Source organism: Giraffa tippelskirchi, chromosome 5 (genome assembly GCF_054371585.1).
Source record: "Giraffa tippelskirchi isolate mGirTip1 chromosome 5, T2T-mGirTip1v1.2.pri, whole genome shotgun sequence".
Classification (NCBI taxonomy): domain Eukaryota; kingdom Metazoa; phylum Chordata; class Mammalia; order Artiodactyla; family Giraffidae; genus Giraffa; species Giraffa tippelskirchi.
The window spans coordinates 162,462,427-162,487,627 of record NC_137279.1 but is presented as its reverse complement, the minus strand read 5'-3'; the positions used below and the strand labels follow the sequence as shown (position 1 = coordinate 162,487,627).

Genomic DNA, 25,201 nt, shown 5'->3' with positions numbered 1-25,201 from the left:
CTTCTTGGGTTCCAAAATCACTGCAGATGGTGATTGCAGCCATGAAATTAAAAGACACTTGCTCCTTGGAAGAAAAGCTATGACCAACCTAGACAGAGAAGTAAAAGGCAGAGACATTACTTTGCTGACAAAGGTCTGTCTGGTCAAAGCTATGGTTTTTCCAGTAGTCATGTATGGATGTGAGAGTTGGACCATAAGGAAACCTGAGTGCCGAATAATTGATGCTTTTGAACTGTGGTGTTGGACAAGACTCTTGAGAGTCCCTTGGACTGAAAGGAGATCCAAACAGTCCATCCTAAAGGAAATAAGTCTTGAATATACATTGGAAGGACTGATGCTAAAGCTGAAGCTCCAATGCTTTGGCCACCTGATGCAAAGAACTGACTCGTTGGAAAAGACCCTGATGCTGGGAAAGATTGAGGGCAGGAGGAGAAGGGGACGACAGGATGAGATGGTTGGATGGCATGACCGACTCGATGGACATGAGTTTGAGCAAGCTTTGGGAGTTGGTGATGGACAGGGAAGCCTGGTGTGCTGCAGTCCATGGGGTTGCAGAGTTGGACATGACTGAGTGACTGAACTGAACTGAACTGAACCCACTCACCCCTTTCTCAAACTTCTTTAAAAATAATCTAATTTCACAGTGCCTACTTTCTCCCCACCTAGCAATCTAGCTTGGGCTTTGAATAAGCCACTGAAACTTCATGATCTCAGATCATCAAAGACTTCCAGCGAAGAATCCTCAGCTTCAGTCAACACTGTCTTATGAGCACTCCTACCTTTCAGAAACTCTCACCTCCAGAATATAGGCAATAACACATGACCACAAGCTCTTACATCTTTGAGAGCCCGACCCTGCAGACTGCATCACTTGGGACCCTTGGCTTCAGATGGGGCTCTTGATGGAAGACTGCTCGGCAGAAGGAGAGAGAAGTCAGTGTTGGTTTGTGTTTTCTCTTTCTCCCTGTTTTCTCTCCCTATATCTGGAAATGTCATCTTCCTCCTTCAGGGCTCGTCTTCACCGAGTTCTGGTAGAACTTTTTCTTATACTGATTTTAACTTTTCTGTCTCTGTCTCTCTGACTGGATCATCCTTTCCCTGTGCACTAAATGCTGGCATTCCATCCTCACTAATTTCTTGTTCTTTTCTCACACTCTAAGCTGTCAGTGACCACTTTTATCCTCTGACTTGAACTACCACTCGTATGATATTAAATACCACACCAGTACAGCTCTTTGCCACGCCTCCCAGGGGGAGCAGTGACCCATGTGCCACGTGGGAACTCACTGGACTCCTCCACTGGATGCCTCACAGACACCACCCCATCATTGTATCCAACAGTGAGCTAAGCTTCTGCCTCCACAAAGCCATGAGAATGAGTGAGGTCATTCCTGAGAGCCTATTTTCCTTTGCTCTATCATCCTTTCTGCCTGGATTTCCCTCCTGCTGAGCCCCTTAACCTCTTTAATCCTGGCCCTCCTCCCCATCAGCCTTCTCCTCAAGGAGAGAGATAATGTTTTCCTTTCCTGCCACCATTCCCGTGTCTTCTCTGACCTCAACACTGTGTCCTGTCATTGGGTGAAGTATCTTCATTATTGATGCCTCGGGCCTAACTCTGTTAATCTCTTCTATCATTTATAAGACAGCTAACCTTAGGACAGCTGAGCTATTGAACAAGTATCAGTGGGAATTAGATTTGGTCCCTGACAAGCATGGATCTGTAGTCTGTGGCCTGGGCAAGGCCGCTACGGGGGAGAGAATCAGACAGCTGCCTCTGCTTCTCAAACTAGCATGGTCTTTCTCCCTGGCATAGAAGCCACTCCCAACTCCAGCCTGTTTAACTGAGGTCTTGACACTTGGCTTTCCGGTGGAGAAAAATGCACAAAATTTAGATCTGACGCACAAAATTTAAATTTGGTCAGGATTTGAAGTCAGATCTTCATCTTGGTTGTGAGATCTCAGGCAAGTCACTTCACTGCTCTGAACAAGTAAAATGGGCCTAGTAATACCTGCCCAGGTATTCCATTGAGAAAATTACACTAATTGCCAAGAATTTTACCAGCACTGTCTCATGTAATCCTCATGTCAAACCATTAGCTAGTTATACCGAGGCACACCCAATGGAGTTTGTGGGATGAATAAAGGGAGATAATGGAATATTATTCTTTATCCCATGGGATTCTATACAGGTGTGAGAGAATGGAACCATCTCCCTAAAAGAGTAGCCTAAGATTCCCAGTTGGAACAACAGAAACTCAGACCACCATATTCTTAATCTGTCGAGTCTCTCAGCTGCTCTGTATCATTCACCAGCTCTCAGTTCCATGTCACAAGGATGAAGCTGGATTCTTCTTAATGGTCTCCTCTCAGCACTGAATTATACCAGAGACAGGAATTAGAAAGTCAAGAAGTATACCAACTTCTCTCAAGAAAAGGTCCAGAAATTCAAAAAAGTAGAAACACTAGGAAGATAAGGAGGAAAAGAAACAATTAAGAATTTTTTATTAATTACTGAATAATCAAATGATACCATTATAACATGTGACTCTAAAATTACTCTTGGAGATAGAGCATTTAAAGAAAGAAAGGTAATGTCCGTGATGTCCAGAGTTCACTGTTCCTGAGTAAATGGTCCTACCCCACCCCAACCACCCACTGACACCCCAACCCACTTCCCACCCCCTACACCTCTCCGTGCATCACTCCCTCCCCCAGCCACCAGCACCTAAGTCAGAGCACAAGAAGCCTTTGAACTATTCTCTCTCCTTCATCCCCACACCTTACCAGGCACCAATTCCTGTCCATCTACGTAAACTGTCTCTTCATACCCAGCTCCAGGTTCTCTCTCTGTTTCTGGGACCTCCACAACTGCCCAGTCCCTGGGTCTCCAGCCCATCCTCCATGGAGTCTCCAGAGCTTTCTAAAACACAAAGAAGATCAACTTCTTTCCCTGTTCAGAGTCCTCTTGTCTCTCTACTGCTCTGGATAGTAGTTTCCAAACTTGAAAGTGCATAAGAATCACCAGAGAGTTTGTTAAACATACAGTTTTAGGTCTAACCCCAGAGATTCTGAATCTGTGAGTTTAAAGAGAGCCTGGGAACCTGCATTTTAACAATTACCCTGCCCCCACTTGGCATTCTGATACATACAGTTTAAATACTACATTTTAAGAAAAAGTGGAAAAGCAGGCAGACAGGCAGGCAGACAACCAGACCTGGTGTGAGGACTTGATTCATACTCCTCAGAACAATTCAGACTCTTCACCATCTGGCCCCTGCCAGAGCCATCTTTCAAGCTGCTGTCTCTTCCCACCCTGTAGATGTAGGTCCCTCAGTCATGCCTTGTCCTCTGTACCCTGCTTTGTTTTTCTCCAGAACACACTTCATCACCTGACATATTTATGATTATTAATGTGCTTATTTTCTGTCTTCCCTCATTACAATAGAAGCTTCTAGTGTAAGCAGGAAAATATTTGCTTACTTTCCTGTCTCTCATTACCCAGAACAGTGACTGACACAGAGTAGGTAGCATCCATAAGTATTTGTGGGAGATAGAACATAAAAGAAGAAACCGATTCGTCCCCTGCCCCTCCCCCACACTCCCTTTGAGGCGTGGCACCACGCCTTCAAGTCACGTGACTCTGAGGAACCTATCAGTGGCAGTGCCCTGTATTCCACTGGGCTGAGTGAGCACATGACCAGGGCCTGGCCAATCACAGTGGCCTGTCTCCATGCCCTCTGTGGTGTGATAATTCTGCTGCTGCTGCTGCTAAGTCACTTCAGTCGTGTGCGACTCTGTGCGACCCCATAGATGGCAGCCCACCAGGCTCCGCCGTCCCTGGGATTCTCCAGGCAAGAACACTGGAGTGGGCTGTCATTTCCTTCTCCAGTGCATGAAAGGGAAAAGTGAAAGTGAAGTCGCTCAGTCGTGTCTGACTCTTAGCGACCCCGGGGACTGCAGCCCACCAGGCTCCTCCATCCATGGGATTTTCCAGGCAAGAGTACTGCAGTGGGGTTCCATTGCCTTCTCTGGTGATAATTCTAGGGGTGGGCATTTGATTCAAGCTGGTCAACTGGTGTGTTTCCCAATAGTTATGAGGATGTGGACATGCAGATATCAGGGACCATATTCCCTACCATCTGCAGTAGCAGAAGAGGAAGCCAAGAAGAAATAAAGAGTTTAGAGATGAGCAGAAAGAAGAGCCTGGCTGTGTGAAGTCCTCAAGTCCAAGTCTTGAGACCCTGGTGGCTGTAGTGAGTCTGTCCTGCCATTCTGGAGTCACACCCCACACCCTTTCTGGATACAGAAGTCATTTCTCAATTTTTGCTTTAACCAGTTTGAATTGTTTTCTCTTTGCCTGCAAATGACAGAGTTGCCTAATACATAGTTAATGACAATTTCCTATGAAGTGCTGGGAAGGGAAATGTAAGGTGTGTTGAGGATGAACAATTGGTGGGTCCAACCCAATCTTTTGAAAATTTTTTTCATTGTTGTACAGCAGAAACTAACACAACATTGTAAAGTAATTATCCCCCAATTAAAAAAGCAAAAAACAAACAAAAACCCATACAAATATATTAACAAGGAAAAGTAAAATACCTAAATAGAAAAGTGAGGAAAGTGCAGCTATTTCAGTGAAAAATAAATAAAAATTAATGTTAAAATCTGAAAAAAAAAAAATGTAACAAAGACCTACTGCATAGCACAGAGAACTTGGCTCAATTCTTTGCAATAACCTAGATGGGGAAAGAATTTGAAAAAGAATAGACACATATATATGTATAACTGAATCACTTTGCTGTACACCTGAAACTGGTTTAGTGGTGGTTTAGTCACTAAGCCTTGTCCAACTCTTGTGATCCCATGGACTATAGACTGTCAGGCTCCTCTGTCCATGGGATTCTCCAGGCAAGAATACTGGAGTGGGCTGCCATTTCCTTCTCCAGGGGATCTTTCCAACTAAGGGATCAAATCCAGGTCACCTGAAACTAACACAACATTATTAATCAACTATACGCCAATAAAAACTATAAAATAGGAACAAAAGAATTTTAACACAATTTTAAAGGTTACTTTCCATTTAAAATATTGGCAATATTCCCTGTGTTATACAATATATTCTTGAGCCTATCTTACACCCAATAGTTTGAACCTCCCACTCCCTTACTCTCATATGGCCCCTCTCCCCCACCACCGGTAGCCACTAGTTTGAAAGTGAAAGTGTTACTTGCTCAGTCATGTCCAACTCTTTGCGATTCCATGGACTGTAGCCCACCTGGCTCCTCTGTCCATGAGATTCCCCAGGTAAGAATACTTGGGTGGGTTGCCACGTCCTTCTCCAGGGGATCTTCCCAACCCAGGGATCAAACCCAGGTCTCCTGCATTGCAGGCAGATTCTTTACCCTTTGAGCTACCTGGGAAGCCACTAGTTTATTCTCTGCCAGTCTCTTATTTTCACTAGTTTGTTGTATTTTTTAGATTCCACCAAGCTGGTCTTGAGGGTCAGACTGCTTCTCCAAGGAATGGCATCTAGCTGTAGCCTAAAGGACAAAAAGATTTAGCAAGATGAAGTAGAGAAGAGAGGGATCCCAGCAGTGAAGCAGCAGGTATGAATGACCTTGGATAGAAGGAGGGAGCTGAAGCATTCAAGACACCAAATATAGGCCAGTGTCATGGACACTGTTGGTCCTCCCCCTGCCGCATGCTCTGGGATCTCTTCTGTTTCTATGTGATTTGCTACTAGTAGCTTACCTTATACCTGTGGCTGGAGACACCTCACCTGTGTGGAGAGCCAGTGTGCCTGAAAGTCTACATTCTCTTTTAGGTGCCCAATACCAACATCTGACCAGGGTGGAAGAACCAAATCTAGACAAACTCTAGTGATCATAACTATCACCAAAAAAAAAACAGACTCCCAGACATAGTGGTTACCACTGGGGAGAGGGAAGAGGGTGGCAGTAAAGAGGTAGGGGAGTAAGAGGTACAAACTATTATGTACAAAACGACCTATGAGGATATATTGTCCAACATGGGGAATATAGTCAATATTTTATAATAAATGGAGCATAACCTTTAAAAATTGTGCATCACTATATTGTATACCTGTTAATTACATTATATTGTACAGCACCTGTAGTTGTTCAGTCACTTAGTCATGTCTGACTCTTTGCAACCCCATGGACTGCAGCACACCAGACTTCCCTGTTCTTCACCGTCTCCCGGAGTTTGCTCAAACTCATGTCCATTGAGTCAGCGATGCCATCCAACCATCTTGTCCTCTGTTGTCGCCTTCTCCTCCTGCCTTCAATCTTCCCCAGCATCAGGGTCTTTTCCAGTGAGTCAGCTCTTCTCATCAGGTGGCCAAAGGATTGGAGCTTCAGCTTCACATCAGTCCTTCCATTGAATATTCAGGACTTATTTCCTTTAGGATTGACTGGTTTGATCTCCTTGCAGTCCAAGGGACTCTCAAGAGTTTTTTCTAACATCACAGTTCAAAAGCATCAATTCTTCAGCTCAGCCTTTTTTATTGTCCAACTTTCACATCCGTACACGACTACTGGAAAAACTATAGCTTTGACTAAATGGACCTTTGTTAGCAAAGTAATGTCTCTGCTTTTTAATATGCTGTCTAGGTTTGTCATAGCTTTTCTTCCAAGCAGTAAGTGCCTTTTAATTTCATGGCTACAGTCACCATCCACAGTGATTTTGGAACCCAAGAAAAGAAAGTCTGTCACTGTTTCCTGTGTTTCTCCATCTATTTGCCATGAAGTGACAGGACCAGATGCCATGATCTTTGTTTTTTGAATACTGAGTTTTAAGCCAGCTTTTTCAATCTCCTCTTTCACCTTCACCAAGAGGTTCTTTAATTCCTCCTTTCTTTCTGCCATAAGGGCAATATCATCTGTATATCTGAGGTTATCATACCTCAATTAAAAAGCAAACTAAACAAACTCTGAGGTATAAATTATACTATACTCTAACACTTCTTGTGGGATCAGGAGCAGTCTGTGTAACTGAAATTACTTGGCTTCTTCCTGTTCCCTATCTTTTCCCCCTGCTTCCTGAAGGGTTCCTCCTGGAAGACTCAGAGAAGAAACCATCTGCATGTGACTCTGGCTCAGAAACCACTGTGGGGAGAGCCAGACTGAGACAGCCATTGTGGCTGAAGAAGAAGGAGGCTGGGAAGGTGGCAGGAGGTGGAATTAGGAGTGGAAGGCCAGGGCATGAACGTTCATGAATCTGTATATAATCCTGGCCTACATCCCAAGAACACTGGGCCACCACTGGAGGCTTTTTAGGCAGCAGAATGTGTATGTGCCTGCTAAGTTGCTCAGTCGTGTCTGACTCTTTGCAATCCTATGGACTATAGCCCACCAGGCTCTTCTGTCCATGGAATTCTCCAGGCAAGAATACTGGAGTGTGTTGCCATGCCCTCCTCCAGGGGATCTTCCCAACCCGGGGACACAACCCAGGTCTTCTATGTCTCCTGCGTTTGCGGGTGGGTGTAGCTCAGTCGGTAAAGAATCTGCCTGCAATGCAGGAAACCCGGGTTTGATTCCTGGGTAGGGAAGATTCCCTCAGAAGGAAATGGCAACCTACTCCAGTATTCTTGCCTGGAGAATCCCATGGACAGAGGAGCCTGGCAGGCTACAGCCCATGGGGTCGCAAGAGTCAGACACGACTTAGCGACTAAACCACCACCACATCTTTACCACTAGCGCCACCTGGAAAGCCCTAAGCAGCAGAGTAGCTCTTCCCTACTCCCCAACTCAGTACTGTAGACCCCAGACTTTTCACCATTGTTCAGACAGCTCTTTCACAGCCCATTTGTCAGCTTTGGCTTAGGTCTTCCCTCTGCCTCTTCTACTTTCCTACTCAGTTAACTCTGATGGATCCTTCAAGACTCACTTCAAGAATTGCCTCCTCCAGGAAGTCTTCCCTGACCTTCATCAGTCACACTCAATGCCCCCAACCAGGGTTGGACTAGATGCCACTTTTCTGTGCTCCTCCAGCATCCTCTTCTTACTTTTATCATTCAGCTCCCTTTAAAGAATGAATTTATTGGGGGAACCTGCTCAAACATTTTATTACTGATGGGGCAAGTAATCAAAAAAGTTTAGTGACCTCACCCCTAGATCCTAAGCTTCCTGAGAACTAATATTGTCCACTTGTTTCTCCTTAAAGTTTTGTTCAGTGCCTAGTCAAAATGAAAAATTGCCTACCTCCTCACTATGTGTCAGGCCACTGTCCCAAGCATTTCACATGCCTTGTAATTTATGACAATCCCATGAGGAAGGTACATATTATCCCTATTTTGTAAATAAGACAAGTGTGACACAAAAAGACTAAATAATTCACCCAAGAAGATCACACATCTCGAAAGCAGGATTCACACTCGGGACATTGACTCCAGAACCTGGACTTTATATATATATATATATATATATATATATATATATATATTTTTTTTTTTTTTTTTTTTTTTACTTGTGTTGGCTATGCTGTGTTCTCATTGCTGTGAGAGCTTTTCTCTAGTTGTGGCTAGTAGGGGCTACTCTCTAGTTGCAGTGCTCAAGCTTCTCACTGTGGTGGCCTCTCCTGTGGCGGAGCACAGGCTCTATCTAGGTGTTCAGGCTTCAGTCATGGTTTCTGGGCTCTGGAGCACAGGCTCAGTAGTTGTAGTGCCTGGCCTTAGTTGTTACTCAGCGTGTGGGATCTTCCCAGTCCAGGGATCGAATCTGTGTCTCCTGTATTGGCAGGCAAATTCTTTACCACTGAGCCACCAGGGTAGCTCCAGCACCTGGACTCTTAAGTAACATGTTAAGGTCAACACATAGCACAGGCATTAAAAAGAGGTGGGCATGATACTCATATCACTGTCATCCCAAGATCTCTGCATTCCTGGCCTCTTTTTGGTCTTCTCCTTTTCCACTGGACCTCATCCTGGTCATGATGACACACGTTTCATTTTCTGCCTGCTTTTTCTCATACGCCTTACCAATCCTCGAAAGCTCCTGTGGCTCCAGCTTGCCCCCACAATGGGACGATTCTTGGGATTAGATTCTCACTTAGCTCTGTGTGGTACCACGTGAGATCGTTGTCTTCCTGACAAGATTTTAGAGAGGACTAGACACCTTGATGAAATTTTGGAAACCCCCAAGAGGGCTGTCAACCATGTTTTTTACATAGCCACGGGGCAGCAGGAGTGGAAGGAGAAGAGGATTTCCTGGGAGAATACCCCAGATGCTCCCAGCTGAAATCTGAAGACTGTGAGACCCACACACAAACCTACACCCTGGGGTCAACTTCGGAGGTTGAGGGGTGGATGCAGACGGGAGTTGGGGGAGGGTAGTTCCTTGCTTTGTTCGCTGCTGCCCTTATTCAGCTCTCACTAGCATCCTATGTGCAGGGCACCAGGCTAGATGCTGAGTTTACAGAGATGCTTGAGAGAAGGTCACAGGCCCAAAGGGTCTCCAAGCTGAGGCAGAAATTCAGACCAGCTAGCAGACCATTTTAATACACTGGGGCAGGCACTGTGAGAGGAACTAGTGGAAACTTAAGAGGAAGGACCCTTGATCTGACCCAGATTGGGAGTATCAAGGAAAACCTCCTAGAAGAGGCAAAAAAAAAAAAAAAAAAAAAAAAAATGGAAGGAATTTCAAATATGGATTTGTGTTAGGATCAGGATATTACTCCTTATTAGGCTGCATGGCTTTGGGAAAATTGCTTAACCTCTATAAGCTTGAATGATCCTATTTGTATAATGGGAGTAATGGTGTGTACAGCATGGAATTAATGAGATAAGTATGTATCAGCCACACAGCTATCTGTTGAATTTTCACCAAGGGTCAGACACCGTTCTTTGCATTTTTAGCCCATGTAACCCTAACAACAACTCTTTGATATAGAAATTATCATTAACCCCATTTTATAGATGAGAAAGCTGAGGCATTGTCTTAGTTTGAATGAACAAACCAGATGCAGATTGAGACAAAGATTTGAGTGCAAACAGTTTATGGAGAGAGGCTTCCTTGATGGCTCAGGGGTAAAGAACCCACCTGACAAGGCAAGAGACTCGGATTTGATCCCTGGGTTGGGAAGATCCCCTGGAAGAGGGCATGGCAATCCATTCCAGTATTCTTGCCCGGGAAATCCCGTGGACAGAGGAGCCTGATAGGCTATAGTCCATGAGGTCGCAAAGAGTTGAACACAACTTAGTAACTAAACAACAATACAACAAGTTTACGAGAGGTGCAAAGAACATGATAACAGCAGAGGAAAGGAACATACCAACAACAGGTACATTATTAAGCCAGCTGCTATGGTGTGTGCATAGACCTTAATCCTGCAGAGAATTCTAAGGAATTGTGCAAAACACCTGTGTGGAGATTATCCCAGACAATAAGCAAGGGAGTTGGGTAATTATATCCCCATATCTGTCGGTCATTGGTTAAAGGCTGCCCCCAGAAGACTTGGCCTTCAGTGTACATTGATAAACTGAGTTTTGGAGGGCCAAGGATAGCTCTCCAACAAAGATGCAGATGCAGGCCATGGAAAGTTGGGTTGGAATGAGTGGGAATACAAAGGGGATGTGAGGAGATAGGCACCAAAAACTGACAATGTCTGCTATAGGTCCCAGAGGCTAAGTAACCTGCCGAGGTCACATAGCTAATAAGTAACAGAACTGAATCTGAACCCAGGCAACCTGGTTCCAGAGCTCATTCTATTAACTCCACACTAAACTGCTGCTCCTAGATTGTTGGTCACATAAAGTGTAGCATTTGTGGTTGCCAGCACCATGATTATTGTTCTTTGGTCCTGCCTTTAGAGATTAAATCCAAGGGCAAGAAGTTGTTATTCATTTTATCATGCATTTTCCTGAAAAAGTTGAGTTTGAGACTGTGGTTCTTTAGTTCAAGCCCTAACTTTGTGCTGCCTACTAGACAGATCATTTCCCCTCTCTAGCCTCGATTTCCTCATTTATAAAGGGTGTCAGATTGGATGATCTCTGCACAAGTCTCCTGTGTGACAGTCTTTGCTCCTCTCATATGGCTTTTTCACCAAAGTGTAGGGTTCCCTAATGGTGAGGACAGGTCAGTGGGTGTCTCCAGCCTGATCATCTCCGCCCCTTCAGACAGAAAGTTCCTGATTAACCAGCACTGTTGGTAATTTATGTTCCTACAAAATCCTCCTCATTGGGAACAAGAGAAAATTAAATTGCTCACTGGAGTCAGTAACAGATGGTTGGCTCCATCTTCTTCTGACGGGACCCCCCCAGAGAGAGTAATTGAGGGCATCCTGTCATACAAAAGGGACCACGGGGGCTGAGGGAGGCTGAAGGATGGTCGGGAGTCCTCTCCTTGGCACATATGTCATTCTGATGTCTCCCCATTTCTCAGAGAAGGAGAAAATCAAATACAACCCAGAAGGAGCTAAAGCAGTTTGTAAATAGGGCATGCTGGGGTGCCTCCAGCTTTTTTTATTCCACTTTATTTATTTTGTTTTGATGTGTGTGTGTGAGCACACATGTGTGTATACCCCCAAAGCCAAGTTGGAGGTTTCCCAAGCATCTGGCCCAGGAAACTCAACTTGGCCAGTCCCAGGGGAACCCCTGGATGGATCTAGAGGCTGACTGAGCCCTGCTTGTTCATGCCAGTGCTGGCCCCACTCCCAAAACTCCAAAATGCTAGTTTTAACTGAGAGCTGACACAAGAGTCCTTATTATTACTCAACTGAGGAAGAGAGGAAGGAGAGGGGGAAATCTTTTTCAGGCAATGGTTTCCACCCAGCAACCCACTGACAACATTCACACACACAATCCCACTGGACCTTCTGAAGCTTCCATCTCCTTACCTTGGTATCCCTTCAGGCCTTATGCAAATGCCCATCAGAACAGAAGGATCCTCCTTTGAGACCCAAGTCCAGAGAGGCTTTTTTGAGAGGGTGTCAAACAAGTACAATTTGGAGCATAAAAGACCTATAGTGTCCTATAGACCTAGTTCTAATCCTTACTCTGCCACTAACAAGCTGTGTGGCCTTGGGCAAGTCACTTAACATCTCTGACCTCACTCTTTTGATCTGTAAGAACATCTTATTTTGAGGATTACAGGAAATAGCATAGGTAAAGAAGCCAACAAAGATATCTGGCATACTGTAGATACTTAATGTACTTTTATTCAAAGAATTACAGAAGCTCAAGCTAAAAAACCCAAAAACCTTTGGACTCATTCTCCTAGATTTACTAGTCACTAGTTAGGGACCCACAAGGTAGACATTAAATACACCCAGCCCCTCTCTCTTCCTGTCCCCTCCTCATGACAATGGTGGTGGCTCAGATCTCCATCGCCTCCCACTCCCGCAACACACACATACATGCTTCTTCTGTATTACCCCAGTTCAGTTCAGTTCAGTTCAGTTGCTCAGTCATGTCTGACTCTTTGCGACCCCATGGGCCGCAGCACGCCAGGCCTCCCTGTCCATCTCCAACTCTGGGAGTTTACTCAAACTCATGTCCATTGAGTCGGTGATGCCTTCCAACCATCTCATCCTCTGTCATCCCCTTCTCCTCCTGCCCTCAATCTTTCCCAGCATCAGGGTCTTCTCAAATGAGTCAGCTCTTCGCATAAAGTGGCCAAAGTATTGGAGTTTCAACTTCAACATCAGTCCTTCCAATGAACACTCAGGACTAATCTCCTTTAGGATGGACTGGTTGGATCTTCTTGCAGTCCAAGGGACTCTCAAGAGTCTTCTCCAACACCACAGTTCAAAAGCATCAATTATTCGGCACTCAGCTTTCTTTATGGTCCAACTCTCACATCCATACATGACTACTGGAAAAACCATAGCTTTGACCAGACAGACCTTTGTCAGCAAAGTAATGTCTCTGCTTTTTAATATGTTGTCTAGGTTGGTCATAGCTTTTCTTCCAAGGAGCTAGCATCTTTTAATTTCATGGCTGCAGTCACCATCTGCAGTGATTTTGGAGCCCCCCAAAATAAAGTCAGCCACTGTTTCCACTGTTTTCCTATCTATCTGCCATGAAGTGATGGGACCGGATGCCATGATCTTAGTTTTCTGAATGTTGAACTTTAAGCCAACTTTTTCACTCTCCTCTTTCACTTTCATCAAGAGGCTCTTTAGTTCTTCTTTGCTTTCTGCCATAAGGGTGGTGTCATCTGCATATCTGAGGTTATTGATATTTCTCCCAGTAATCTTGATTCCAGCTTGTGTTTCTTCCAGTCCAGCATTTCTCATGATGCACTCTGCATATAAGTTAAATAAGCAGGGTGACAATATACAACCTTGACATACTCCTTTCCCAATTTGGAACCAGTCTGTTGTTCCATGTCCAGTTCTAACTGTTGCTTCCTGACCTGCATACAGATTTGTCAAGAGGCAGGTCAGGTGGTCTGGTATTCCCATCTCTTTCAGAATTTTCCACAATTTATTGTGACCCACACAGTCAAAGGCTTTGGCAAAGTCAATAAAGCAGAAGTGGATGTTTTTCTGGAACTTTCTTGCTTTTTCGATGATCCAGCAGATGTTGGCAATTTGATCTCTGGTTCCTCTGCCTTTTCTAAAACCAGCTTGAACATCTGGAAGTTCACGGTTCACATATTGCTGAAGCCTGGCTTGGAGAATTTTAAGCATTACTTTACTAGCGTGTGAGACGAGCGCAATTGTACAGTAGTTTCAGCATTCTTTGGTATTGCCTTTCTTTGGGATTGGTACCCCATGAGGCCAGTAAATAATTTAAGGACTGCTCCAAATCGTAACCTAGTTTGTGCTCAACAATTCCAAATGTCCTGAAACCAGGAAGCTTCCTGTAATAGCATTTCCCACGTAGTTCATGTAACAAGAGTGCTACAGTTTTGAACACAGAAAGAAATCACCTATAATTCTACTTCCCTAATACCTAATCTTTATTTCATTAGCAAACAAGCTTTCTCATCTTTTCTAAGGCTTTTCTTCACTTAAAATTCAGTAAGCCCTGGATTGGCTCCTAAAATAAACAAGTAACATTAGTGGAAAAACTGATGAAATCTGAAAAAAAAAGTCTGGAGTTTAGTTAATGGTAATGTTCCAGTAGTTTTGACAAATGTACCACAGTAAAGTAAGATGCTAAGATTAGGGAGATCTAGGTGAGGGATGCACTTACCAGGTGCCTCAGTGGTAAAGAACCCACCTGCCAATGCAGGAGACACAGGTTTGACCCCTGGGTTGGGAAGATCCCCTGGAGAAGAAAATGGCAACCCACTTCAATATTCTTGGCTGGGAGATTCCATGGACAGAGAAGCCTGGGGGCTACAGTCCATGGAGTCACAAAAGAGTTGGACATGACTTAGCAACTAAATAACAACACAAGGTGAAGTGTATGTGGGAACTTGCTGTACTATCTTTGCAAGCTTTCTTTAAAGTCATTCTGAAGTGAAGAGTTCATTTTTTAGAAGACAAGGTATAGAATAGGAGATGTCATGTTAAACACTCTGTAAATAAATGAACAAACGTGTTTTCTCTTCTAAAAAAAAGCCTTAATAACCAACACTTTTCATTGTTTAAACATAGTAATTATAATGATTACTTGTTGCTAAATAATAGTTCATCTCAAAATATCTCATTTCTATTTTCTTCTGATTCCTGCTACCACTTTCCAGTCGTGAAACTTTATTTCACCTCTCCTGCCTCTATTTCAACACCTACAAAATCAGGGTTATAAAAATTTCCAGACGTTATTGTGAAGATTAAATGGGATAATGCAGGTCTTGGCAAATGGTAAGTGCTGGTTAGTGTTATTATCATTCCCCCATATTGGCTTTTAATCCAACCCTAATATTAAAGACCCATGTGACATTGAACAAACTATTAAATACCTCAGGATTTGGTTTCCTCATTTGTTACTCAAAACTATCTTCTTTAGGAGGCAGCCTAAATGTCTGTCAACAGATGAATGGATAAAGAAGGTGTGGTACATACATACACTGGAATATTATTCAGTCATGAAAAATGAAGTAATGCCATTCATTTGCAGCAACATGGATGAAACTAGATATTATCATACTAAGTGAAGTAAGTCAAACAGAGAAAGACAAATATCATATGATATCTATGTGGAATATTTTTTAAAAAGGCACAAATGAACTTATTTCCAAAATAGAAACTCACAGACATAGGAAACAAACTTACAATTATCAAAGGGGAAGGGGAATGGAGGTAAGAATAAATTAAAAGATTGGGATTAATACATATTCACTACTATATATAAAATAGATAACAAAGACCTACTGTATAGCACAGGGCACTATACTCAATAATTTATAATAACCTGTAAGAGAAACAAATCTGGAAAAGAATATATGTGTATATATATATATATATATATATATACACACACACACACACACACTGTACATCTGAAACTGACACAATATTGTAAATCAACTATGTGTGTGCTTAGTCACCCAGTCCTGTTCGACTCTTTGCAACCCCGGGACTGCAGCCTGCCAGGCTCCTCTGTCCATGGGGATTCTCAAGATACTGGAGAATACTGGAATGGGATGAATACTGGAGAATTCAAGAATACTTGAGTAGGTTGCCACGCCCTCCTCCAGGGGATCTTCCCAACCCAGGGATTGAACCCAGGCCTCCTGCAATGCAGGTGGATTCTTTACCCACTGAGCCACCAGAGAAGCATAAATCAACTATACTTCAGTTTAAAAAAGAAAAAAAAAAATGAAATCTAAGACATGATCACTTAAAATACCGTCAGTTGAATACACCAGAGTTACCATATTTTTTAAAAACTCACCTTCTGTGACAGCATCAGCACCATTGGTGTGGGCTGTCATACTACCCTAGAGGCAGAGTAAAGCAGGAGAAATAAAAATAGCCAACCAGAGCACTTTCATCTGCCAAACTACTGTAAGAGCCATGCATGTATGACTCATTTAATCCTCGCATCTGTACTATGAGATAGGGAGTCTCCCTTTAGAGATAACAATACCAAGCCTCAGAGAAGTAAGTATCCAGGATCATTCCTGGCTGACTTGGGCTTGAACTGGGTGGTCTGGCTCCAGACTTGCTCCTCTTAGCCCAGCTGAGCAAGGACAGCGCTGAGCTCTGTCCAGCTCTCACAGCAGCTGGGAGGTGAGGGCACCAGCCAGCAAAAGGGATCTGGGAGAGGCACCACCAGCACCCCCTGCAGGGAAGATGGAGAACTGTACGCTGATTCATACCTGCTTCTGCCCTGAATTGAAGCCTCTCACTTCCAATCACATGCCATTGGTGAAAACAAGCCCTTTGGTCATGCCAAACATCAAAGGTTCTGGGCCCAGAAGGAAGAAAACTACAAATACTGCAGAGTAACACAAATGTCTGCTGATCATTATTAAAATAAAGGATCTTCTTAAAAGACTAGAAGCACTTGGTTAATATTGAACTAGAAGTTGATTTAATACTTATTATCCCTATATCATTATTATATTATTATTTAATAGAATAGAATTATATCAGTAGTTTTTGTTGTTATAATTTTTGTTCACAGTTTAACAAATAATTCTCTTCCTCGAAGTGTGTGACCACTTACTAAGTGTGTGACCTTCTACCATGGCCAACCATTCCAAGCTGCCTGGGACTGAGGGTTTCCAGTAACACTGGACTTGTAGTGCTAAAATCAGAACAGTCCCAGGTAAACCTGGATAGTTGGTAAGCCTACTTTTGACAAATCTCTTCACCTCCCTAAACCCATTTTTTTTTATATTGATAACATGAAAGGTAATAATATTATTAAAATCTACTTTTGTGAGGTTTAATGTATATGTAAACACAATTTTTTGTGCATGGTAAATTCATTACATTCTGACGATATCACGAACATCATTATTTCTGCTTTATAGATGAAGACCTTGAAACCTCAGCAGGTGATGAGAATCTCCCAAGAACAACGTGCAAGATTGTTCTTCAGGCTGCAGAGACCAGACACTGCCCTCACCTGGCCCTGCCCAGTGCCACTGGGCTCTGGCCCCTCTACAGTCTGCGGAAAGGGTTTCCCTACAACATCTGGATGGTTTCCCACTCCGAGATGTACCTTCCCTGTGGTGAGCTTGCGCGTGCACTTCTGGTCTTGCGGCTGTGGAACGTATTCCTTGCTGTTGGATTTAGAAACCCGACTGTATGGCTATTGATGCTCTCAGAAAAATCTTTCCTGGAGGAATGGGGACTTTCCTTCAGGGAGTGATGAATTACAGTTCCCCTGCTGCTGCTGCTGCTAAGTCGCCTCAGTCGTGTCCGACTCTGTGCGACCCCATAGATGGCAGCCCACCAGACTCCCCCGTCCCTGGGATTCTCCAGGCAAGAACACTGGAGTGGGTTGCCATTTCCTTCTCCAATGCATGAAAGTGAAAAGTGAAAGTGAACCTGCTCAGTCGTGTCCGACTCTTAGTGACCCCATGGACTGCAGCCTACCAGGCTCCTCCGTCCATGGGATTTTCCAGGCAAGAGTACTGGAGTGGGTTGCCTTTGCCTTCTCCACAGTTCCCCTGAAGGAGTTGTAATTCTTTGCACTTAGGACGCCTGTTACACCTGGCAAAGGTCTTCTCCAGCAATCCCTCCACTTGCCATTCCAATGACCTGTGAGAGGACAGAAGAGCTACCACCTTCTTCATTCCTCAGGTAGGGAAATGCAAGCCCAAGGTGGTGAAGAAGCTCCAGAAGACAGCTCTCCACCCCCACCAGAGTTCTGTCTGCTACAGTAAGATCGTCATATAGAAACTCGTCACGTTCTGCTAAGGTGACCAAACATCCTGGTTTGCCTGACATTGTCCCAATTTTCACTGCTAAAGTAACCCATCACAGAACACTCCTACTCCTGGGCAAACCAGGATGGTTGGTTGGTCCATGGATTCTCAGATTGCCTCTCAAACCACCTTCCTTATTCTGTTGTATGAATTTATATGCACTCCATGCTTCTCTTTTGTAGCACTCATCACAGTTTTAATTACACAGCCAGTTGTGAAATGTGTTATTTTTGTCTTGCCACTAGACTATAGCTTTAGGCAGGCAATGATCAAATCTACATCCTTTGCTCCTAGCCCATTATGCAGAGTATTCTCTCAATAGACCTTCCTCAAATAAATGAATGATTACATGAATGAATGAATGAGTCACTCAGTAAATGTTTGTTGTATGAAAATATCTAGTAACCACCTTTGCTCATATTGACATTTTGCAAAATGTCTTCCTTCTGGGATTCATTAATATTAGTAACCAAAAAATAAGTGTTTCCTTGGTAAAATAAGCGCCAGAACTCTGGGTTAAACAAAGTGGATCAGATTTTCTTTATTTTGCATGGACCTCTGTATTTACTGAGTGAAGTGTATACTATGTTTTCCAGTTTAACCATGAGTTCCTTGAGCAAAGAGCATTTGGAGGACTTATGATCTGAGAAACATCTTTTGAGAAATGCTGGATTACAGAGCGTGTGTACTTGCTGCCAACTCCATTTCCAGTCTCCTCTGGAAGACTGCTGTTATTACTGCTGTTATTGAGGCCATTGTTCCTTGTCTATGAATAACAGAAACCTGAGGATAAGCTCTGCTTCTCACAAGCCCTGACTCTCCAAACTCCCATACCTTCACCTTCCAAGGCAAACTAATGCTTCATAAAAATAAATCACCATGATATGCTGGCTTGTTTCCCCACAATACTCCTGAAGAATGACAAGACTGTTCCAGCACTTTTTCCCCAAATCCTCATATCTCCCTGCAATCACAGACCCCATGGCCATTTTCATATACTGAAAGGCAGCTCTTTGGACATCCCAGCAGATTGGAGTTGGTGACAAAACTCCCTTCATTTCACCATCTAAGAGCTGAGTGCTCAGAGATGAGGAAGCTAGACTCCTGCCTGGCTTGGCAACCTCCCTGGTCATTATTCACAGGTAATGACTGATCAGTCTCCTACAGCCTGCAGAAGAAGAAAAATCAAAGAAGGGGTTTGCTTAGCTGTCATGAATGCTAAAAGAACAGTAGAGAGAGGGGGTAGGGAGGAATAAGTAGCACCTGCTCCTGAGGGGATGAAATAATGGTGCATTTCAAAGTAAATTTAAAACTGTTTTGAAATCTATCAGCCAATGGTAGGGTACAAAGTCATTTGTCAAGATGAAAAATAAGAAGAGAGTTGATCAACTTTTCAGTCTCAGAAAGGGCATGAAGGTAGACTTTGCTGCCAGTGCCAGCTCTTTTCTACATATGTTTATGTATTAATTCCTTCTTTCATTCAACACAAATTTATTGAGGGTTGATTAGCTGTCAGGCACTATGCTAGTAGCCATAGGAGACACAAAGGTCAGCAGAAGAAACACTGCCTAGAGGGCCTTTACAGAGCCCAGAGGTCAGTGAAGGAGAGTGTAAACAATCAAGTAGGTGAACTGTGACAAGTGCAATGAAAGAAAAGGAAAGTTATATGATGCTAGTGACTGATGCTCGGCAAGATGATATGACCTAACATGAGCAATCAGGGGAGGCTTCCTTGAGGAGGTGACATTTGAGCTGAGCTCTAAAGGATAAGCAGAAAGTCTTTCACTTGGACTTTGTGAAATAGGCATTATAAGGCCCATATCAGCATATCTGGGGCTGTGAGGAGGAGCAAACTCAACTAAAAATGATGTAAGTGAAAGAAAATTTATCTTGCATAACAAGAAGACCAGAGGAAGCACAGTTTCTGGGTTGCTCAATTAAGTGGCTTAACAGTGGCATCCATAACTAGGTTTTTCCATCTTTCCACCTTGTTGTCTTCCTCCTGGGCTTGTGCTTACAGTCTGCACTGTGCAGCCTCATGCAGTGGCTATCATAACTCCAGGCATCATACGAGGGGCAGCATTGGGAGGCAGAGGGTGAGTGTGCACCTCCCCTGAGGCTTTTTCTATTGAAGGAATCCTTTCCCAAAATCCCCAACAGACATTGACTCATGCCTTTTTGACCAGAATTTCATCCCATGCCCTTTCCTAAAGCAATCAAGGAATTACTACCACAATCAGTGTAGATCAAGACTTCAACTCCCACCCCCCAAAAGTCTGTGATTGCTTAACAGCTAAACAAAGACAGTGTTTATGAACAAGGTAGAACATAAGAATTTTTCTCACAATCAGTTTTACAATTAGATTTTTATTTTTCTTTTGGCTGCTCTGGGTCTTCATTGCAGTGTGTCGGCTCTTGATAGTGACCCTTGGGCTTCTCTAGTTGCAGCCCTTGGGCTCTCTAGTTGTGGAGTGCAGGATCCAGGCACGCAAGCTCAGTAGCTGCAGCCTGCAGGCTTCTCTCTAGTTGTGGTACATGTGCTTAGTTGCCCTGCAGCATGTAGGATCTTAGTTCCCTGACATAGGGATTGAACCCATGTCCCCTGCATTGGAAGGTGGATTCTTAACCAATGGACCATTAGGCAAGCCCCTACAACTAGGAAGTTGACATCTGAGAGTTAAACAATTTCTCTTCTGCAACTTTAGATTGGAAGATGGATGAATCTGATCCTGACTTCATACCTTCCTCTCCATCCAATCATGCAGTGAAGAATGGACCAGATTCAGGGAGGCTTCATTCTGTGATGCAAGATCAGAGGCTGGTCCTGCTGTTGAGTCTGCAGGTGAAGGAGCTCCAGTTGTGGGAGGAGACAAGAGGCTGAGAGCAGAGAGGACCCAACACATTTTCAAGCGAGCGACTCGGAGATAGGGAACATGAGCAGAAGAAACTACTGTAACTAGACATCCCATGAGGGTCTCAGAAATGAGACAGAAGTCACAGCTATTAGAACTGAAGCACTAGAAGCTAGGCTCAGTGACCGAGTAAAACCCTTGTGAGCTCCCCGCCCCCATCTCAGCACTGGGCTGCACAGCTGCCTCGGCCGTGAGGACAGGAGGGCCAGAGGAGGATGGGGCAGGCCACAGAAAAGGTCTAAGGTGAGGCACCCACACTTGTAAAGTGGACCAAGAAAGGGAATCCACCAGAAGAGACAGGAAAAAATGGTCAGAGAGTTAGCAAAGGAATGGGAATAGTAAAGAAGGCAGAACAAGATATCCACAGGAAGGGATAGTCACACAGGGTCTGGCGTAGAGTGTGAATGGAATACACTTGGATACATCCATTAATGTATGAATGAGTGCGTGGATGATTGAATAAATGAGCAAATATAGGAAAAACGCCAGATAGGATGCAGGTACTGCATATATCAGGGAATAAACAGGGGGTTTCTGAGTTCCCAGGGGGTGGAATTCAGGAGAGAAGGAGGAGATGGAAGGTCATTGAAGATGACCTCAGGACTTGGCACCCCGTGGATTGGATCTGAACATCAGTAGGAGTCAGGTTACATGCTCCCCCCCCCGCCCACCCCCACCATACAAACACACACATGCATTTTCTAGATGCAGATGCAGAGGCAGGCTCTGCTGCTTCCCTGCTCTTTACAGATGACAGGTGGGCCCTCTCACAGGCTATACAGGTTCCTTGGAGTGAAGAGTACATTTTTTCAAGTGATAGAATACCAAGCAGATGGAACCCACCAGGACGGGTAAGAATAGGCGAGACCACCAAATACCAATTTTCTAAACTCAAGGAGTATCTCAGAGGAGTCCTATGGTTTGCTCTACGATTATTTTCAGCCACACCCCTGTCCTGAAAACCTAGGAGTGCCAGGGTCAAAGATGAGAGACATCCTTTCTTCAAACATGCTCCCTTGACTTCTCAATCCCATGCTTTATACCCATGCTGTCCTTTCAAGGTGAAGTGCCTTCTTACCCAAAACTCACCCACCTTCAAGAAACAACTTCCCAAAGCCAGGCTGCCTTTCTATGAATCTCTTCATTTAAGGGATTGCTTAAATAAAGCATAGAATACAGTATTCCACAGTTGACTGCTCCCACCGTATCACAGCATCATTCCCCTCTATTTGTGTGTGAAAGTGAAAGTTGCTCAGTCGTGTCCAACTCTTTGCGACCCCATGGACTGTAGCCCACCAGACTCCTCTGTCCATGGGGATTCTCTAGGCAAGAATACTAGAGTGGGTAGCCTTTCCCTTCTCCAGAGGATCTTCCCAACCCAGGGATCAAACCCAGGTCTCCCGCATTGCAGGCAGATTCTTTACCAGCTGAGCCACAAAGGGAAGCTCATATTTATGTTTATCTGGTAATTAATCTCCTTTTTCTCTAGCCTAAGATTATTTGGAGACAGAAACTATATTTCATGTCTGTGTGAATCTGCAGTCATGTCTGTATCCGGAGCAACTAACATAGCATCTAATTAATAGTAACTGCTCAAAGCAGATATACTGATTAAAATATATAATTGCTAAGCAAATGAGTAATAATGAATAAAAGAATTAACAAATGAAGAATAAGTGAATGAATGAATGCATGGGAATGAGTGAAAGAATTAGCAAATAAAAAGTGAACGAGTGTTTTCTGGCTCTAGTCAAGATGGAGTCAAGTCACCCTCCACAGTTTTATTCCCTTTGAAAGCAACTCAAAACTCTGTGGAGAGAAAGCAGGGGGAAGCCCTCTGAGGACTCTGAAAGCAAATAGTAGCAAAAGAAACAGAACTTCAAGTGATACCAAACTAGTGATGAGTTTTTTATAAATTTTTTTCTCCAATATTTCCTAGCCTGGACTCAAATGCAGCCTGAAATCTAGACCATGCACTGGATGAATGTGAAGCTCCTTCTAATTCCGGGTCAAGGAGTCATATGGCTCCAATTTTACACATGACAAATAAGCCATATGGTGTCTCTTTTTGTTGTTGTTGTTCAGTCACCAGGCGTGTCAGACTCTTTGCGACTCCATGGACTGCAGCATGCCAGGCTTCCCCGTCCCTCACCATCTCCCAGAGTTTGCCCAAGTTCATGTCCATTGAATCGGTGATGCCATCCAACTGTCTCATCCTCTGTCACCCTCTTCTCCTTCTGCCTTCAACCTTTCCCAGCATCAGGGTCGTTTCCAACGAGTCAGCTGTTTGCATCAGGTAGCAAAAATATTGGAGCTTCAGCTTTAGCATCAGTCCTTCCAATGAGTATTTAGGGTTGATTTCCTTTTAAGATTTACTGGTTTGATCTCTGTGTTGTCCAAGGGACTCTCAAGAGTCTTCTCTAGCACCATAGTTCGAAAATATCAATCCTTTGGCACTCTGCTGTCTTCTTTATGATCCAGCTCTCACATCGGTACATGACTACTCAAAAGACCACAGCCTTGACTATACGGACCTTTGTCGCAAAGTGATGTCTTTTCTTTTTAACACACTGTCTAGGTTTGTCATAGCTTTCCTGCCAAGAAGCAATCATCTACTTTCATGGCTGCAGTCACCATCTGCAGTGATTTTGAGCCCAAGAAGAGGAAATCACTGCTTCCACCTTTTCCCCTTCTATTTGCCATGAAGTGGTGGGACTGGATGCCATGATCTTAGTTTTTTTTAATACTGAGTTTTAAGCCAGCTTTTTCACTCTCCTCCTTCACCCTCATCAAGAGGCTCTTTAGTACCTCTTTGCTGTCTTCTGTTAGAATGGTATCATATGCGTATCTGAGGTTGTTGATATTTCTCCCAGCAATCTTGTAGGAAAGATTTTTTTTCCAGCTTTTAACTCATCCAGTCCAGCATTTCGCATGATGTGCTGTGCATAGTATTTAAACAAACAGGGTGACAATGAACAGCCTTGTCATACACCTTTCTCAACCCTGAACCAGTCAGTTGTTCCATACAGGATTCTAACTGTGACTTCTTGACCTGCATATAGGTTTCTCAGGAGACAGGCAAGATGGTCTGGTATTCCCATCTCTTTAAGAGTTTTCTGCAGTGTGTTGTGTGCTATGACTTTGACATATAGTCAAAGGTTTTAGCATAGTCAGTGAAACAGAGGTAGATGTTTTCCTGGAATTCCCTTGCTTTCTCTATGATCCAGTGAGTGTTGGCAGTTTGATGTCTGGTTCCTCTTCCTTTTGTAAACCCAGCTTGAACATCTGGAAATTCTCGATTCATGTAATGCTGAAGCCTAGCTTGAAGGACTTTGAGCATAACCTTACTAGCATGGGAGATGAGTGCAATAGTCCAGTGGTTTGAACATTCTTTAATATTGCCCTTCTTGGGGATTGGGATGAGCTGCCACATGGCCTAATCACCTCCGAAGGTCTCTACCTACTAATACCACCACGCTCATTAGGATTCCCTGGTAGCTTCCCTGGTGGCTCAGGTGGTAAAGAATCTGCCTGCGATGTGAGAGACTTGGGTTCGATCCCTGGGTCAGGAAGATACCCTGGAGAAGGAAATGGCAACCCACTCCAGTATTCTTGCTGGGAAAATCCCATGGACAGTGGTGACTGGCGGGCTACAGTCCATGAGGTCACAGAGTCAGACATGACTGAGCAAACTACCACTTTCATTTGGATTCATGTACCTACTAATACATCACCATCATTAGTATTTCAACGAATGAATTTATTCAGAGAGTAGGGGAGAAAGAAACATTCAGACCACAGTACATGGATAAAGTTTGTTCTTTAAACGAACAACAAAACCAAGTGTTGATGAGGATATGGGTGAACTAGAACTTTCATTCATTGCTGGTGTAAATGCAAAACATCACAGCCACCTCACAAAACAGTCTGCATCTTATAAAGTTAAACCTACACTTATCAATGATCCAGCAGCCCCATTCCTAAGTATTTACTGTGGAGAAATAAAAACATCTTCACACAAAGCCCTGTACGTAAGTTTTATAGCAGCTCTATTCATAGTTACCAAAAATAGGAAATCATATGGATTGGATAAACAAAATGTGACCCATCCATACAGTGGGATACTAGTCAGCAATCAATAACAACAAATAACAACAGTGATGAATGTCAAAGGAATATGCTACGTAAAAGAAGACAGTCTCAAAAGGTTATCTACTATATGATTCAATTTATATGACATTCTGGAAAAAAGCCAAAGTGCAATGACAGAGAAGTGGTTTTCAGGGGTTAGGGGTGGGAGGAAGGTTTGACCACAAAGGGGCACAAGGGTGTTTTTGAGGTGATGAGCTATTCTGTGTTCTGGTTATGATGGTGATTATATAAATATGTACATGTATTAAAACTCCTAGAACTGTACACCTAGAAAAAGGAAATTTATTTGACTCTATGTAACTTGATGTAACAATAATAATGGTGAATGAATATATTCATATTCTC

General features: G+C 43.6%; 1 protein-coding gene across 7 annotated transcripts; it reads left to right on the top strand.

Annotated features, from left to right (window-relative positions):
- Positions 1–3,761: 3,761 nt before the first annotated feature.
- LOC145505052 (uncharacterized) lies at positions 3,762–24,853 on the top strand. Of its 7 annotated transcripts, XM_081486760.1 has the most exons (7): positions 3,762–3,994; positions 5,479–5,606; positions 14,655–14,772; positions 14,918–15,066; positions 16,893–17,093; positions 17,564–17,667; positions 20,498–21,892. In XM_081486760.1, the coding sequence occupies exons 4-7, from the start codon at positions 15,037–15,039 to the stop codon at positions 20,511–20,513; spliced, it is 351 nt and encodes a 116-aa protein (XP_081342886.1). In that variant the 5' UTR covers positions 3,762–3,994; positions 5,479–5,606; positions 14,655–14,772; positions 14,918–15,036; the 3' UTR covers positions 20,514–21,892. The 7 variants fall into 7 exon arrangements, 2 of the variants coding, with proteins under 2 accessions (XP_081342886.1, XP_081342887.1); XM_081486761.1 differs by lacking the exon at positions 14,918–15,066 and having other exon boundaries at positions 3,765–3,994; XR_014052779.1 differs by lacking the exons at positions 14,655–14,772; positions 14,918–15,066 and having other exon boundaries at positions 3,781–3,994; positions 17,564–17,785; positions 20,498–24,853.
- The last annotated feature ends 348 nt before the right edge of the window (positions 24,854–25,201 follow it).

Bases quoted from the DNA above. Each gene is read 5' to 3' on its own strand.
- LOC145505052 (XM_081486760.1), top strand. From the start codon at position 15,037: ATGAAACTAGATATTATCATACTAAGTGAA. The intron at 15,067-16,892 runs GTAAGTCAAACA...TCTGCTTTATAG, and splicing joins ATATTATCATACTAAGTGAA to ATGAAGACCTTGAAACCTCA. The intron at 17,094-17,563 runs GTGAGCTTGCGC...CTTTGCACTTAG, and splicing joins CGAGATGTACCTTCCCTGTG to GACGCCTGTTACACCTGGCA.